This window comes from Taudactylus pleione, unplaced genomic scaffold (assembly GCF_031769625.1).
Source record: "Taudactylus pleione unplaced genomic scaffold, aTauple2 ptg000217l, whole genome shotgun sequence".
NCBI lineage: Eukaryota > Metazoa > Chordata > Amphibia > Anura > Myobatrachidae > Taudactylus > Taudactylus pleione.
This window is the reverse complement of record NW_028284619.1, coordinates 1646579-1661617: the sequence shown is the minus strand read 5'-3', so window position 1 is coordinate 1661617 and position 15039 is coordinate 1646579. Positions and strand designations below refer to the sequence as shown.

The window sequence follows — 15039 nt, the reverse complement described above, 5'->3', positions numbered from 1 at the left end:
ATAGATGCCATGCACACGGCATCTATTCTCCCGTTGCTGAGGCCTGCGGGTAAAACAGCAGGACAGTCCCAGAAAAACATGACTGTTACACTGAATGCGGAACAGTTGGGGGGTATGGCTTATGCAGTGCTGATTATTGGGATATTTCTGATGACAGAAAGAAAGTCACAAATGTATATATTTTGTTAGGATGCCACACTGGGCGGCTGCTTCCGACAGCAAATCAGAGAGTATAATGAGATACTTTGTGTTAGCACAAAAATAAACCACTAAAGAAAAAGATAATTGTCTATAAATAGTACATTAGTGTTAATGTATGTTAATTCCATACACACTAATATAGAATCAAAGAAACAACTGAACATTACATTGTCCTACATGTTTCATTTTATTATGTTTCATCAAATTAAAATTTTTTGGTGGAAATCAAAACCATAAACAAAATACCAGCCTGGTTACACAACATACCTACACAAAAGTACCAGGATAGTTAATCCCAAACACAGTTTAGTGGGCTCATGTGTAATATGAATACAAACTAATACCCCTTTTACACCAGAGCAAAAACCTGGGTTTTTGCTGGGTCTACCCAGGTCGCAGCTCAGTGTAAAAGGGTCCCTGAAAAATAACCCAGGTCAAATGACCCAGCAATCCAACCCAGGTAGCTACCAGGGTTGGACCCAGGATGGACCCGGGTAATGGTGCAGTGTAAACGGTGCAACCCGGGTTATCTGACCTGGGTCATGCCTAAAATGAGCTGATTAGTGGTTGTGGGGCATTCGCCTCCCACTTTTTATGATCTCACAGGTTTAGCAGGGCAGACCTGAGTTCAATGTGAACAGGGCTGACCTGGGAGTAACCCAGATCGAAGGTGCTGTGTAAATGGTGTCTGACCTGGGTCTTACCAGAGTTGGAACTATGGGCCTGATTCAGAGCCTCTCGTAAGCGGCCGCTCGTTCGTTCCGAGCGATGTTTGCCCAACTGCGCATGTGTACGGATCGTAATACGCATGCGCGAACCAGTCAGTGCGGCCGAAAAATTGTTTGTTCGCTAAATAGCGAATGCCTGCTATTTTGAGTGACAGGAGGAGGCGTATGGTGGTGGTAACGGGGGAAGGTGCTTGAAAACGGTGAGTGGAGATCCGAACGCAGGCGTGTTTAAAGGTCAAAACGGGCGTTTTAAGGGTGTGCATAATTAATACAGCAGCGTCATTGACCACGTCACTGGGTTATTTTATAGTCAGAACTGCTCGCAAGATTGCGGTAGGAAAAACCAACCACAAGAATAGCGAGCAGTTCATACGCTGGTCGATGTACTCGATTAATCTAATAAATAGCGGACATGACGTAGGATGCGAGCGGCCAGGGGGCGTAGTTTTCCAAAAAACGACCGCATGTTTTGTTAGCTCGTTCAGACCGTAAAGAGCAAACGGTTCATTTGAATAGCCACCCCTTTTTCCTGAACGAGCGAGCGCAAATAGCGTCCGGCTCTGAATCAGGCCCTATGTCCAAAAACCCAGGTCGGACCTGGGTTTTTGGTGGAAAAGAGTTATAATTGTTTTATTTGCATGGGAGATAGATTGTATAAGATTAACTTAATTGCAATGTCAATTTTCCCTGCAACCATCAATAGTCATTATGTTTTCTACAGGAAAGAAATAAATAGCTTTTAAGCCAAGTTGATTTGCTCCTCAGAAGTTTAAATGAATTTAACTCCTTTTAGCTATCCATTGAACTAAAATAAAGCTGGACACACACCTTACAGATATATCTGCAGATGATGGTTGTTCATACACATTGAACAACCTTCCTCTGTCTTCTGGCTGCGGCTCAAGCTAGCTGGGAAGCGTATTACGCCTCCTTCGCTATGGCCTTCGCTGTAAGTGTATGGGCGGTCGGCTGACCTCCCGTACACACCGCACGATGCCCCAATATATCTGCAGATATATTGGGCATCGGCTGTGCAGAACAGCCGGCACGATATGTCTCTGAACAACGTCGTTCACAGACATAAGGTAGGGAAGGTGCAGTGGTATTGACATTATTTTACACTTGTGATTAAGTTCAAAGGCTATTGACAGAGCAACTAAAGGTTATTCATACCTCTTTTCCACCAAAACCCCGGGTCCGACCTGGGTTTCAGTCATGGTTCCAACCCAGGTCAGACCCAGGTCAGACACCGTTTACACAGCACCATCGATCTGGGTTATTCTCAGGTCAGCCCCGTTCACACTGAACCTGGGTCTGTCCTGCTAAGCTTGTGAGGTCATAAAAAGTGGGAGGTGACTGCTCCACAACAACCAATCAGCTCATTTTAGGCATGACCCAGGTCAGATAACCCGGGTTGCGCCGTTTACACTGCAACATCCTGGGTCCGACCCTGGTAGCTACCTGGGTTGGATTGCTGGGTCACTTGAACCGGGTTATTTTTCATAGACCCTTTTACACTGAGCTGCGACCCGGGTAGACCCAGCAAAAACCCAGGTTTTGCTCTGGTGTAATAGGGGTATTAGTAAGAAGTCTGTATAGTGTATTTATATTAGGGGTGTGCACCGGCCCCTTTTCGTGTTTTGTGTTTTGGTTTTGGATCTGGATCTTTCTTCGTGTTTTGGATCTGGATTGGTTTTGCCAAAACCACCCTTCCGTGTTTTGGGTTCTGGGTTTTGTGTTTTGGATCTGTATTTTTTTTTAAAAAAGCATAACAACAGCTAAAATCACAGAATGTGTTGGTTTTTCTGCTCCTATGCTATTATTAACCTCAATAACCTTAATTTCCACTCATTTCCAGTCTATTCTGAACACCTCACACCTCACAATAGTGTTTTTATGTCCAAAAGGTTGCACCGAGGTAGCTGGATGACTATGCTAAGCGACACGAGTGGGCGGCACAAACACGTGACCCATCTACTGCAGTGGCAGACAGGATGGCAGTTTGAAAAACTAGGCCCCAAACTGTACATAATGCAAAGAAAAAAAAGAGGTGCAAGATGGAATTGTCCTTGGGCCCTCCCACCCACCCTTATGTTGTATAAACAGGACATGCACACTTTAACAAACCAATCATTTCAGCGCCAGGGTCTGCCACACAACTGTGGCTGAAATGATTGGTTCGTTTGGGCCCCCACAAAACAAGCTGGCAATTAATCTGTCCCTGCACAAACTGGCTCTACGGAGGCAAGATGTCATCCTCATCCTCCTCATCCACCGATTCCTCACCCTCTTCAGTGTGTACATCCTCATCCTCACAGAGTATTAACTCATCCCCACTGGAATCCACCACCACAGGTCCCTCTGTACGTTCTGGAGGCTGGTCTCCCTGGAAGAGCTGATAATTCATTTTGATGAACATCATCTTCTCCACATTCTGTGGAAGCAACCTCCTACGCCTTTCGCTGACAAGGTTCCTGGCTGCACTAAACACTCTTTCGGAGTACACACTGGTGGGGGGGCAACTCAGGTAAAATAGAGCCAGTTTGTACAGGGGCCTCCAAATTGCCTCTTTTTCCTGCCAGTACAGGTATGGACTGTCTGACATGCCTACTTGGATGCTGTCACCGATGTAATCCTCCACCATTCTGTCAATGGTGACAGTATCATATGCAGTGACAGTAGACATGTCAGAAATTGTTGCCAGGTCCTTCAGTCCGGACCAGATGTCCAAACTTGGTCCTGCCTGCCCTGCATCACCGCCAGCGGGTTGCTTAGGATAGCTAAGTTTTTTTCTGGCAGCCCCAGTTGCGGGAGAAAATGAAGAAGGAGCTGTTGACGTGTCACGTTCCGCTTCAGCTGACAGTGTGTTCACCAGCAGGTCTTTGCACCTCTGCAGGCTTGTGTCGGCCGGAAAGAGAGACACCACATAGGCTTTAAACCTAGGATCGAGCACGGTGGCCAAAATGTAGTGGTCTGATTTCAACAGATTGACCACCCTGGAATCCTGGCAAAGCAAATGAAGGGCTTCATCCACAAGTCCCACATGCCGAGCGGAATCGCTCCGTCTTAGCTCCTCCTTCACTTTCTCCAGCTGCTTCTGCAAAAGCCTGATGAGGGGAATGACCTGACTCAAGCTGGCAGTGTCTGAACTGACTTCACGTGTGGCAAGTTCGAAGGGCTGGAGAACCTTGCACAACACGGAAATCATTCTCCACTGCGCTTGAGTCAGGTGCATACCCCCTCCTTTGCCTATGTCATAGGTGGATGTATAGGCTTGTATGGCCTTTTGCTGCTCCTCCATCCTCTGAAGCATATAGAGGGTTGAGTTCCACTGCGTCACAACCTCTTGCTTCAGGTGATGGCGGGGCAGGTTCAAGAGTGTTTGCTGGCGCTCCAATCTTCGGCACGCAGTAGCTGAATGGCGAAAGTGGCCAGAAATTTTTCGGGCCACCCAAAGCGTCTCCTGCACGCCCCTGTCGCTTTTCAGAAAATTCTGCACCACCAAGTTTATTGTGTGAGCAAAACATGAGACGTGCTGGAATTTGCCCAGATGTAATGCCCGCACAATATTGGTGGCGTTGTCAGATATCACAAATCCCCAGGAGAGTCTAGGTGGGGTAAGCCACTGGGCGATGATTTCCCTCAGTTTCTCTAAGAGGTTGTCGGCGGTGTGCCTCTTACTGAAACCGGTGATACACAGCGTAGCCTGCCTTGGAACGAGCTGGCGTTTCTGAGATGCTGCTACTGGTGACGCTGCTGCTGTTGCTGCGTAAGGTGATACATCTACCCAGTGGGCTGTCACAGTCATATAGTCCTTAGTCTGCCCTGTTCCACTTGTCCACATGTCCGTGGTTAAGTGGACATTGGGTACAACGGCATTTTTCAGGACACTGAGGACACTTTTTCTGACGTTTCTGTACAGTCTCGGTATCGCCTGCCTAGTGAAGTGGAATCTAGACGGGATTTGGAACCGGGGACACACTACCTCCATCAATTGTCTAAATCCCACTGCACTAATGGCGGATACCGGACGCACGTCTAACACCAACATAGCAGTCAAGGCCTCAGTTATACGTTTTGCTTCAGGATGACTGCTGTCGTACTTCATCCTCCTCGCTAAGGACTGTTGGAGGGTCAATTGTTTAGTAAAAGTAGTGGTGTTCCTACTTCCTCTCTGGGATGATGAACGACTCCCAGCAGCAGCAACAGCAGCAGCGGCAGCAGGAGGTGTAGCAATGCAGGATCCTCCGGAGGAATCCCGGATAGGAGAGTCAGTCATGCCAGTGACATGGCCTGCAGGACTACTTCCGATCCTGACTAAGGAGGAAATTGACGAGGAGGGAGTTGACGGTGTGGTTTGCAGGCGCTTGGATACAACAGGACAACGGGATTTAGGTGTCCCTGGACTGCTTACGGTCTTAGCCAAAGTTTCTGAACTTGACAGTAACTTATTATGAACACGCTGCAGGTGCCGTATAAGGGAGGATGTTCCTAGGTGGTTAACGTCCCTACCCCTACTTATTCCACCTTTACATATGGTACATATGGCAAGACAGTTGTTGTCCGGATTTCGATAGAAATATTGCCAGACCAAAGAGGTGGAATGTTTGGTCTTCTGCCCAGGCATGACCATGATGGGCTTTTTCATCCCACGGACAACAACTGTCTCCCCCGGAGCCTGATTTAAACAAACCACATCACCATCAGAATCCTCCTCGCCAACTTCCTCCTCAGCGCCAGCTACACCAGTATCCTCATCCTGTTGTACTTCAACGGTGACATCTTCAATTTGCATATCAGCAAGTGGACTGTGGGTGCTCCTTTCAGCACTTGCAGGGGGTGTGCAAATGGTGGAAAGAGCCACCTCTTCCCGTCCAGTGCTGGGAAGGTCAGGCATCACAACCACCACCACACTTGGACTCTCCTTGGGGATTTGTGATATCTCCTTAGAAAGCACAGTTCTTCGCTGTGCTTTTGCCAGCTTAACTCTTTTAATTTTTTTAGTGGGAGGAGGGCTTCCACCGTCATGTGAAGCTGAACCACTAGTCATGAACATAGGGAAAGACCTTAGCCATTCCTTGCCACTCCGTGTCGTAAATGGCATATTGGCAAGTTTACGTTTCTCTTCAGATGATTTAAATGTTTTTTTCAAGGTCATTTTCCTGAACTTTGTCATTTGGGATTGTATGTGCCCTCTACTATGACATTGGGCATCGGCCTTGGCAGACGACGTTGATGGCATGTTATCGTCTATGTCATGACTAGTGGCAGCAGCTTCAGCACTAGGAGGAAGTGGTTCTTGATCTTTCTCTATTTTATTTTTATCGGAGAAGGTTTTTGTCCTCCATTTATGTTATATCGATTTGATATATTCGTGCGGCTAAACACAGAAAATATTTTTTTATTTTTGCTGGAGAGTAGTGCACTTTGTGGGTTACACCACCCTTTAAGAAATGAGCCAGCCGGCTCTTTACTTATGGGACACAGGCGCACGCTTGGCGCTGCTCCTTTGTTGATGCACGTGCGGCTACTGCGCACACAATTCACAAACACAGAAAATATTTTGTTATTTGGTTTGGAGTATACTTTGGGGGTTACAGCACCCTTTAACGGTCAAGCCAGCCGGCCCTTTACTTATGCCACAGGCGCACGCTTGGCACTACTTTGTTGATGCACGTGCGGCTACTGCGCACACAATTCACAAACACAGAAAAAATATTTTGTTATTTGGTTTGGAGTGTACTTTGGGGGTTACAGCACCCTTTAACGGTCAAGCCAGCCGGCCCTTTACTTACTACACAGGCGCACGCTTGGCACTACTTTGTTGATGCACGTGCGGCTACTGCGCACACAATTCACAAACACAGAAAATAATTTTTTTTTTGGTTTGGACTGGAGTGTACTTTGGGGGTTACAGCACCCTTTAACGGTCAAGCCAGCCGGCCCTTTACTTATGACACAGGCGCACGCTTGGCACTACTTTGTTGATGCACGTGCGGCTACTGCGCACACAATTCACAAACACACAAAAAATATAATTTTTTTAGCACTTGGGGGGTGCACCCCTGATGGACAGAGCACCCCCTGGACAACACTACAGCACCCCTTTAGGACTGGGACACTGCACAGGACTTTGGAGTGGACACAGCCCCTATGGACAACTGACTGCACAACACAGTCCAGCCAGCCCCTATGGACTTTGAAGTAGTGGACACAGCCCCTATTAACAACAGCAGCACAGCACAACACAGCCAGCCCCTATGGACTTTGAAGTAGTGGACAACAGCAGCACAGCGCAGCACAGCACAACACTACTCTGCACTACACTACACTACACAGCCCAGCCAGCCCTAACTCCCACCCTCCCTCTTCACTGTCCACAGCCGAGTGAGAAAATGGCGCCGACGCGGGTACCTTATATAGGATCCAAAACCCGCGAGACTCGGAAGGCGGGATGATGACGTTTTGCCTCGATTTCAGATCCGAGTCAGGCGGGAAAAGTCGAGCCTGACTCGGATCTGCCTCGGATCGGGGGGGTTCGGATTTCAGAAATCCGAACCCGCTCACCCCTAATTTATATACCTAAAGAGCCGACAGCTAATGCAGCAATAATCAGGGAAACGTTGTAAACCTCATATACAGTGCATTCCGGTTGGTTTTGCCTTTTAAAAAATCACCTCTTTACATCTAGTGGCTAATTCACCAAAACTTTGCTGTTGCCTGCAACACTGAAACTATTACATTTGGACCCAAAGACCTATCACTTTAGAACCACCTGTTTCATTTCATTAAATGTACCGCTGATTGCATGGATGAGATACGGTTGCGTGTCCTACTTGGCCTCTACCTGGTTAATGCCTTTAGGTCGTCCACAATCTGTTGCTCAGTTTCTCTCACATCAAGGTCAGACAGATGCAGGTAGAAGCCCTTTACATGGGAAGTTAACATTGATGGAGTACAGGTGAGCTATAGGTAAGACAGGTGTGTGGCTGAATATAGTTATCTTTAGGTGAAGAAATGATGTGGAAGATATTTACACTGTGCACATACTGTACACTTGCTAGATACTAGGTGTCTGGGCCGGATTTAGGGCCTATTATGAGAAGAGAGGAGGTGTGACCAGTGCCATGTCGGCGTGTACACCCCTATACTCTCAGACCCAATGTCTCCCTAACTATGTAAAATAAAAAAATGCTTAATTTTGTGAGGTAAATAGAAATACAATTTTTATACTTATGATTTATGGCCGACTGTGTGGAGCGCAGATGGCCAGTCAACATCATGTTGTCATGACAATGGGCCTATTTTTATGTGGAGGCCTGGAGCTGTAGCTCCATCCGCCCCATTGTTAATCTGGCCCTGCTGGGTGTTCTGCAACTGATAAGGAGTTGCAGAACCCACAATTTTAACTGTTAAAATGCTGCAAAAAAAGAAAAAAAATACATTTTTATATCCTCTCCCAAGCCTTTAGCAAAATGCATTATTCAGGTAATTTTACAGTATCTGGAAGTGATTACTAAATAAATGGATAGTGTGTTCAACATTTGATTTATTTTTGTGATATGAAATTCAGATGCAGTTTACTGTAGCTCCACTGTGCAGACTCCTAAAATGAAACTATAGTGATCTATGCAAACAAATACATATTTAATCAACATTCTCATATAGTAGTAGTATTGGTAAAAGATGTATCCTCCTCATACACCGAGGGGCTTATGTAATAGGTTGCAAGCTGCAGTCACTGTGGGAACTTCTGCGAGTCTTTCCGTATTTTTAAAGCGGCAATCATTTTAAAGTCAAATCCAGCTTGGTTGTGCTTCTAAAATAATTGCCGCTTTAAAAATACGGGAAGACTCACATGAATCCCCGCAGTGGCTACAAGTCGCACACTATTACATAAACCCCTTAGTGTATATACACCAAACAGTGTGACCCACCAAAGTGACGTAGACATGCAGAGTACTGTAGTTTTCTTAAAATTTTGACTTTTACATGCATTGCAGATTCAGTGAAAAGCCGCTCATAGGACCTCATTCAGAGTCTCTCGCTAGATGCGATCGCTCGCCCCCAGCGTATGCAAATTTGTCAAAGTGACGCCACGGGAAGCGATTGCTCGCCAAGGCATAAGCACGCCCACCATGTCTTAGCGAGCGGCCAGCGTATGCCCAATCGCACAGGCAGAGCCGCCCACTAGCACACGTCATCTCCAGGAAGTGTATTAAAACATTGGTACATCGAGGACAATCGGAAGCGATCTCAGCGCCTGTGGTTGCCTTACCCTGTCGCAAGCACTGCAAGGACTTCAATGTAAAAAACAGGCATGTGACGTGTACTATGACTTTGCGTGTTAATTATGCACGCCTCTAAAACGGCGTTGAAACACTCAGGCACGCCTGCGTTCGCACCTCCACTCCCCCGTTATTAGTGACCTGCCCCTGTTACCACCCACAAACGGCCTCTCCTGTCACTCATTGCAATGGGCTGTTTTTGGTGGGTGAGCGAGTGGCCTGCGATTGCGGAAAGTAGTTTGCGCACGCGCACAACGAAGCATGCGCATGCACGTACGCAAACCATCGGGCCGCTTGCGAGCGCACAGCGCTAGCGAGAGACTCTGAACGAGGTCCATAGTGTACTGGAGACGCTGGGCTGCAACATTAGCAGGGCAGGAATTGGTTTTACACACATACAAAGTTCCAGATTTATCACAACGGAACTTGGCATGAGGAAAAGCCACAGCCGTTCGCAACGGTGCACTTTTTACACAGATTCAGACTCTCACAGATGTACAAATGTCGCACATCAAATGGATGAGTTTAATCTAGCAGTGCAGTTTTTGTCACTCCCATATGTTTCATTTATGCAAGTTAGATGCATATTTTCAGCAAGAAAGATGGTCGTCGCAGCCAATTTGCATGGGACCGGTAATACAGAGAGGGGCTATTTGGCGCGACTAAAGAAATAATGTATAAGGACACATCTATAGGTGTATTTTAGTTCTTACCACCAACATGCAGCTTTTTTTTTAGTAGAGTACAGGTGTGGAATCTGTTACTGCCACTTCCAAGAAAACAGACTAAAAAGTAAATAACACTGGTTTGCGTTTTCATTTATTTTTTTCCTGAGGTCACGGTTTTCATAGGTGATCTTTTATATTTAGTGGATGATAAATTCAACAATATAACTCATTTAGCTTAGTTTAAAAAGTTCATATTTCATAAATAAATTATATAATTGTTTGAAAATTATAATGTTTATTGTTTCAAAGTAGACTTTACATTCGCAAGAAATGTACAATATATATATGAAATGGTGGGGGCCTCAGCACATTCCAAGATTCAATAGGGGAGCCAAACATAGATGGTTGGGACCAGGGCCGGATTTACCATTAGGCAACCTAGGCGTCCACCTAGGGCCTACTGAGCCCCTAGGGGACCAGGACCCCCGGACTCCATCCCTGGGGAGAACCTGCTGCATCGTGTTGAACTGCTGCTAGACACACAGACAATATAGCAGCAACAGCAGCACTGCAGCGCGGCTCCATTTCCTGCTCCTCACCTCAATCAGCTCTGCCCCCGTGATGTGTACACTGCAGTGTGAGCTGCTGCAGTCACAGCGAGTGCAGCCAGGCTCATCCATTCCCCTCCCCCCGCAGTGTAGCCAGCCCCCTACCCACAGCATGTGCTTATAGGCAGCCGTGCTGCTCTGAGCCAACCTTCCCCCCTAATCATAGTGATAGCAGCAGCTACCGCCGCCGCCCCCTGGCAGTGTAGCCAGTTCCCCCCAGGAGCAATTGCTGATGTAGGTAGGCCAGTCCCAACCAACCTCCCCCGCAGCTATAGCCAGTGCACCCCCCCTCATAATCGCAGTGATTGCAGAACCCCCCTGCAGTGTAACTAGCTCCCCCCAGCAGCATGCACAACTTCCCCAGCCGGCAGCCTACGCTGCTATGGCTATTAACTCCCCCCCCAGGAAACTTGCACTCCCCTGACTGATATCACCCCCCCAAGTGAGCTCCATCGGGTGATTATGCTGGACACTGGTCTTTTGCCTATGACAGCAACATGACCCAGCACAGACAGAGAGATGGCACTCTGGGTGAGTTTAACTGAAAAAAAAATCTTATAGAGTTAAATAACAAAGCTCTCTACCTGTTATTTACTTATACATGCCTACCCTCCCGATTCGGCCGGGAGCCTCTTGAAAATCGGGTACCGCTCTCGGCCCCCCGGAAAGGCAGGCAAGCCTCCCGGCGGACGCCGCCCCCCCCCCCCCCCCGCAATTACCTGTGAAACCTCCGCCGTGGAGGGGACTGGTGACGCGATTCACGCTGAATCTCGTAATTTTGGCCCTGATCTCTGGTTCACAATGCCTGTAATATCGGGATTGTGTAGCAGGGGCGGGGCCAAATTGATGAAATCGAGTGTCCCTGCCCCTGCCCACCCATAAATGACCGTAATCTTTCAGGCCACGACCATGCCCCCCTGCCCTGCCGATCTGGCTGCTCCCTCCTGGAAGGGGCAGCCAGAAAGTCGGCAACCTTGTATTTACTGTATGTGTGTAATACTATGTGTATATATATGATTATTTCCTTCTGTCTCACAATGTTCTTCCCCTTTTCATTCCATCCCCCTTTTCCTGCCGTCCCCTCTGTCTATCCCATTTCCTCCCATCTCCCTCTGCCCGTCCCCATTTTTTCCAGTCTTGCCATACTTTCCCCATTTCCTCCTATCTCCCTCTTTGTCCCCATGTCCCATGTATATATAAATATATACAATATATAATGTGATCTATTAACAATACCTACTGTAATAATTGTGCATATATTACAGTAGGTGTCACTGAAGCAACATACACAAATAATATTAGTGTATATGTAGAGAGGGAATCGGTATGATTTACCGCCGGACCCATGCCCAGCGGTTGGAATCCCGACAACGGCATCCCGGCAGAGGAGGAATCCCGATCGTCAAAGGTAAGTATATACTAACCTATTTCTACACCCTAACCCACCCTTAGTGGTGCCTAACCCTAACCTCTCCCCCAGTGCCTAACCCTAATCCCCCCTCTAAGTGCCTAAACCTAACCCCCTCTTCCCCGCTGCCTAAACCCCGGGGGGTGCCTATCCCTAAGTCCCCCCCGGGGGTGCCTAACGCTCACCCCCCCTTCCCCTAGCCTAAACTTAACCTCCCAGGGGGGTGTCTAGCCCTAAGTCCCCCCCGGGAACCCTAAACCTAACCCTCCCCCCCCCGCGGCTATCCACGCTCGGCGCCCGGCGTCCATCTGATCGGGACACCGGGTGTCGGGCTCCCGCGTATGTCTGATGACAGGCATCGGCATATCGCCGCCTCTCTTTAGAGCCTTGCTGGGATATGACAGTCGGGAAGCTGGCCGTCGGGATTAGGTCGCCGGCTTCCCGAAATGCATACCGTAGAGAGAGAGAGATGTGTGTATATAATATGATGTGTGTATCTTGCTCCAGCAAAACCTACTGTATTATATGCACAGGATTGTTTAAGGGAGGGGGGTCGCAGACTGGTATCTAGCCTAGGACCCCATGAGGTCTATACCTGGCTCTGGTTGGGACTCACTGGCAGTTGGTGGCTCCCCTATTTGGACTGCGGGCAGCCCCACACCTGGAGCAGCCACAGAGCAACAGTGCTACATTTTCCTCACAAAAGGAGTGATTTTTGACTGCCGGACATGGTGACTAGACCACAGATGTAGCAAAACCTGTTTGGGTGATTCTTGCACTTTCTATTAATTTTGTAAAAAGTTCACTCAGAGAGTTCAAGTCAGACTACCTGGAGCAGCGTGCGGCGATATACCGGAACACCTTAATTCCCCCCCCCCTCCTCCCTGTACAGAGTTGCCAGTTATCCCCGTAGCAATATGCTAATCTCGAGGAGCAGGAAGAACATTGTCAGGATGTGAATATTCCTATGGACTATTGCTGGTGCCACAAGACAGATGTTCCAGGTGCAAAACACACACGGAAGTCTTTGAAAATGTCCTTTCTTCCAGATTAACTGTATTTGTGTCCCATTTTATATATATACTGTATAAATTATGCGAATGTAAGTCTGCTTTGAAACAATAAACATTATAATTGCCAAACTATGATATATATATATTTTTTAAATATGAACATTTTTAAACTTGAGAGAAAAAAAAAACTGAGCAAAATGAGTTATATTTTTGAATTCACCATCCACTAAATATAAAAGATCACCTAAAAAAACATAGCCTCATAAATGACGCAGACCACTGTAATCATTGCAATATACATAATAACCCAGGGTCTCTTTCTTTCACCGTGAGGAGACATTCATCAGTAAAATGTTCATTAGTAATAATAGCAGCTATAGAGATCAGTTATTACGTCTTCTATTATAATTGCAGCATGTCGTGTGACGTACATGTGCAACACAAATGCCTTAAAAATAAAAATGATGCTTTGTTTCCACAGAAATACAAAGAGTTTGAGAAGGAAGTCTCCATAGAAGAAATAGACGGTCTTCAGCTTGTTAAAAAACTTGCAAAGGACATGGAGGAGATGTTCCACAAAAAGGCTGAGGCAGTGCGGGTTAGTACCTTTTAAACTGTCTACTAAAATGCTTACAACAATTGTGCTTATTGTTGGTATCTGAGGACAAGGCACAAAGGGATCAGCCAGATTCTTCCATTCTTCCAGCTCCAACTTGCAGATACAGTGTCAGATTAGGGTCTATATGAGTGCACTCACCAGGGTGTTTTCCAAACAGAGTTTATGTTTTCACGGTAGTATTACATCACAGTACAGTTGAAGTTTCAGCCAAAGACTGGCCACACCAAACAGGGATCAGCAAACCACTGTTTTGTGTAGTCTCACTCCTGAGGAAGGCCAGTCTTTTGTCGAAGCGTCAACTGCACTGTGATGTAACACTACTGTGAAAAACTAAACTCTGTTTGGAAAAGACCCTGGTGAGTGCACTCTATTATTCTTACGTGGGTTATAATTAGGGGTGTGCACCGGCCACTTTTCGTGTTTTGTGTTTTGGTTTTGGATCTGGATCTTTCTTCGTGTTTTGGATCTGGATTGGTTTTGCCAAAACCACCCTTCCGTGTTTTGGGTTCTGGGTTTTGTGTTTTGGATCTGTATTTTTTTGAAAAAAAGCATAAAAACAGCTAAAATCACAGAATTTGTAGGTTTTTCTGCTCCTATGCTATTATTAACCTCAATAACCTTAATTTCCACTCATTTCCAGTCTATTCTGAATACCTCACACCTCACAATAGTGTTTTTATGTCCAAAAGGTTGCACCGAGGTAGCTGGATGACTATGCTAAGCGACACGAGTGGGCGGCACAAACACGTGACCCATCTAGGCGTGAAACTGCAGTGGCAGACAGGATGGCATTGAAAAACTAGGCCCCAAACTGTACATAATGCAAAGAAAAAAAAGAGGTGCAAGATGGAATTGTCCTTGGGCCCTCCCACCCACCCTTATGTTGTATAAACAGGACATGCACACTTTAACAAAGCAATCATTTCAGCGCCAGGGTCTGCCACACAACTGTGGCTGAAATGATTGGTTCGTTTGGGCCCCCACAAAACAAGCTGGCAATTAATCTGTCCCTGCACAAACTGGCTCTACGGAGGCAAGAAGTCGTCCTCATCCTCCTCATCCACAGATTCCTCACCCTCTTCAGTGTTATGTACATCCTCATCCTCACAGAGTATTAATTCGTCCCTGCTGGAACCACAGGTCCCTCTGTACGTTCTGGAGGCTGGTCTCCCTGGAAGAGTTGATCATTCATTTTATGAACATCATCTTCTCCACATTTTGTGGAAGCAACCTCCTACGCCTTTCGCTAACAAGGTTCCCGGCTGCACTAAACACTCTTTCGGAGTACACACTGGAGGGGGGGCAACTCAGGTAAAATAGAGCCAGTTTGTACAGGGACCTCCAAATTGCTTCTTTTTCCTGCCAGTACAGGTACGGACTGTCTGACATGCCTACTTGGATGCTGTCACCGATGTAATCCTTTAACAGACAGACGCACGCTTGTCGCTGCTGCTTTGAGGATTCAAGTGCGGCTACAGCCCACACAATTCACAAAGACAGAAAAAA

The 15039-nt window shown here is 46.9% G+C and overlaps 1 protein-coding gene across 3 annotated transcripts in view; it reads left to right on the top strand.

The window, feature by feature from the left end:
- The window catches only part of CACNA2D3 (calcium voltage-gated channel auxiliary subunit alpha2delta 3), a 1120348-nt gene that overhangs the window by 283125 nt on the left and 822184 nt on the right, over positions 1–15039 (top strand). For all 3 annotated transcript variants that reach the window (XM_088478672.1, XM_088478674.1, XM_088478673.1), the window contains exon 4: positions 13396–13512. In XM_088478672.1, the coding sequence (XP_088334798.1) occupies positions 13396–13512 (117 nt within the window). The remainder of the gene's footprint in view (positions 1–13395; positions 13513–15039) is intronic.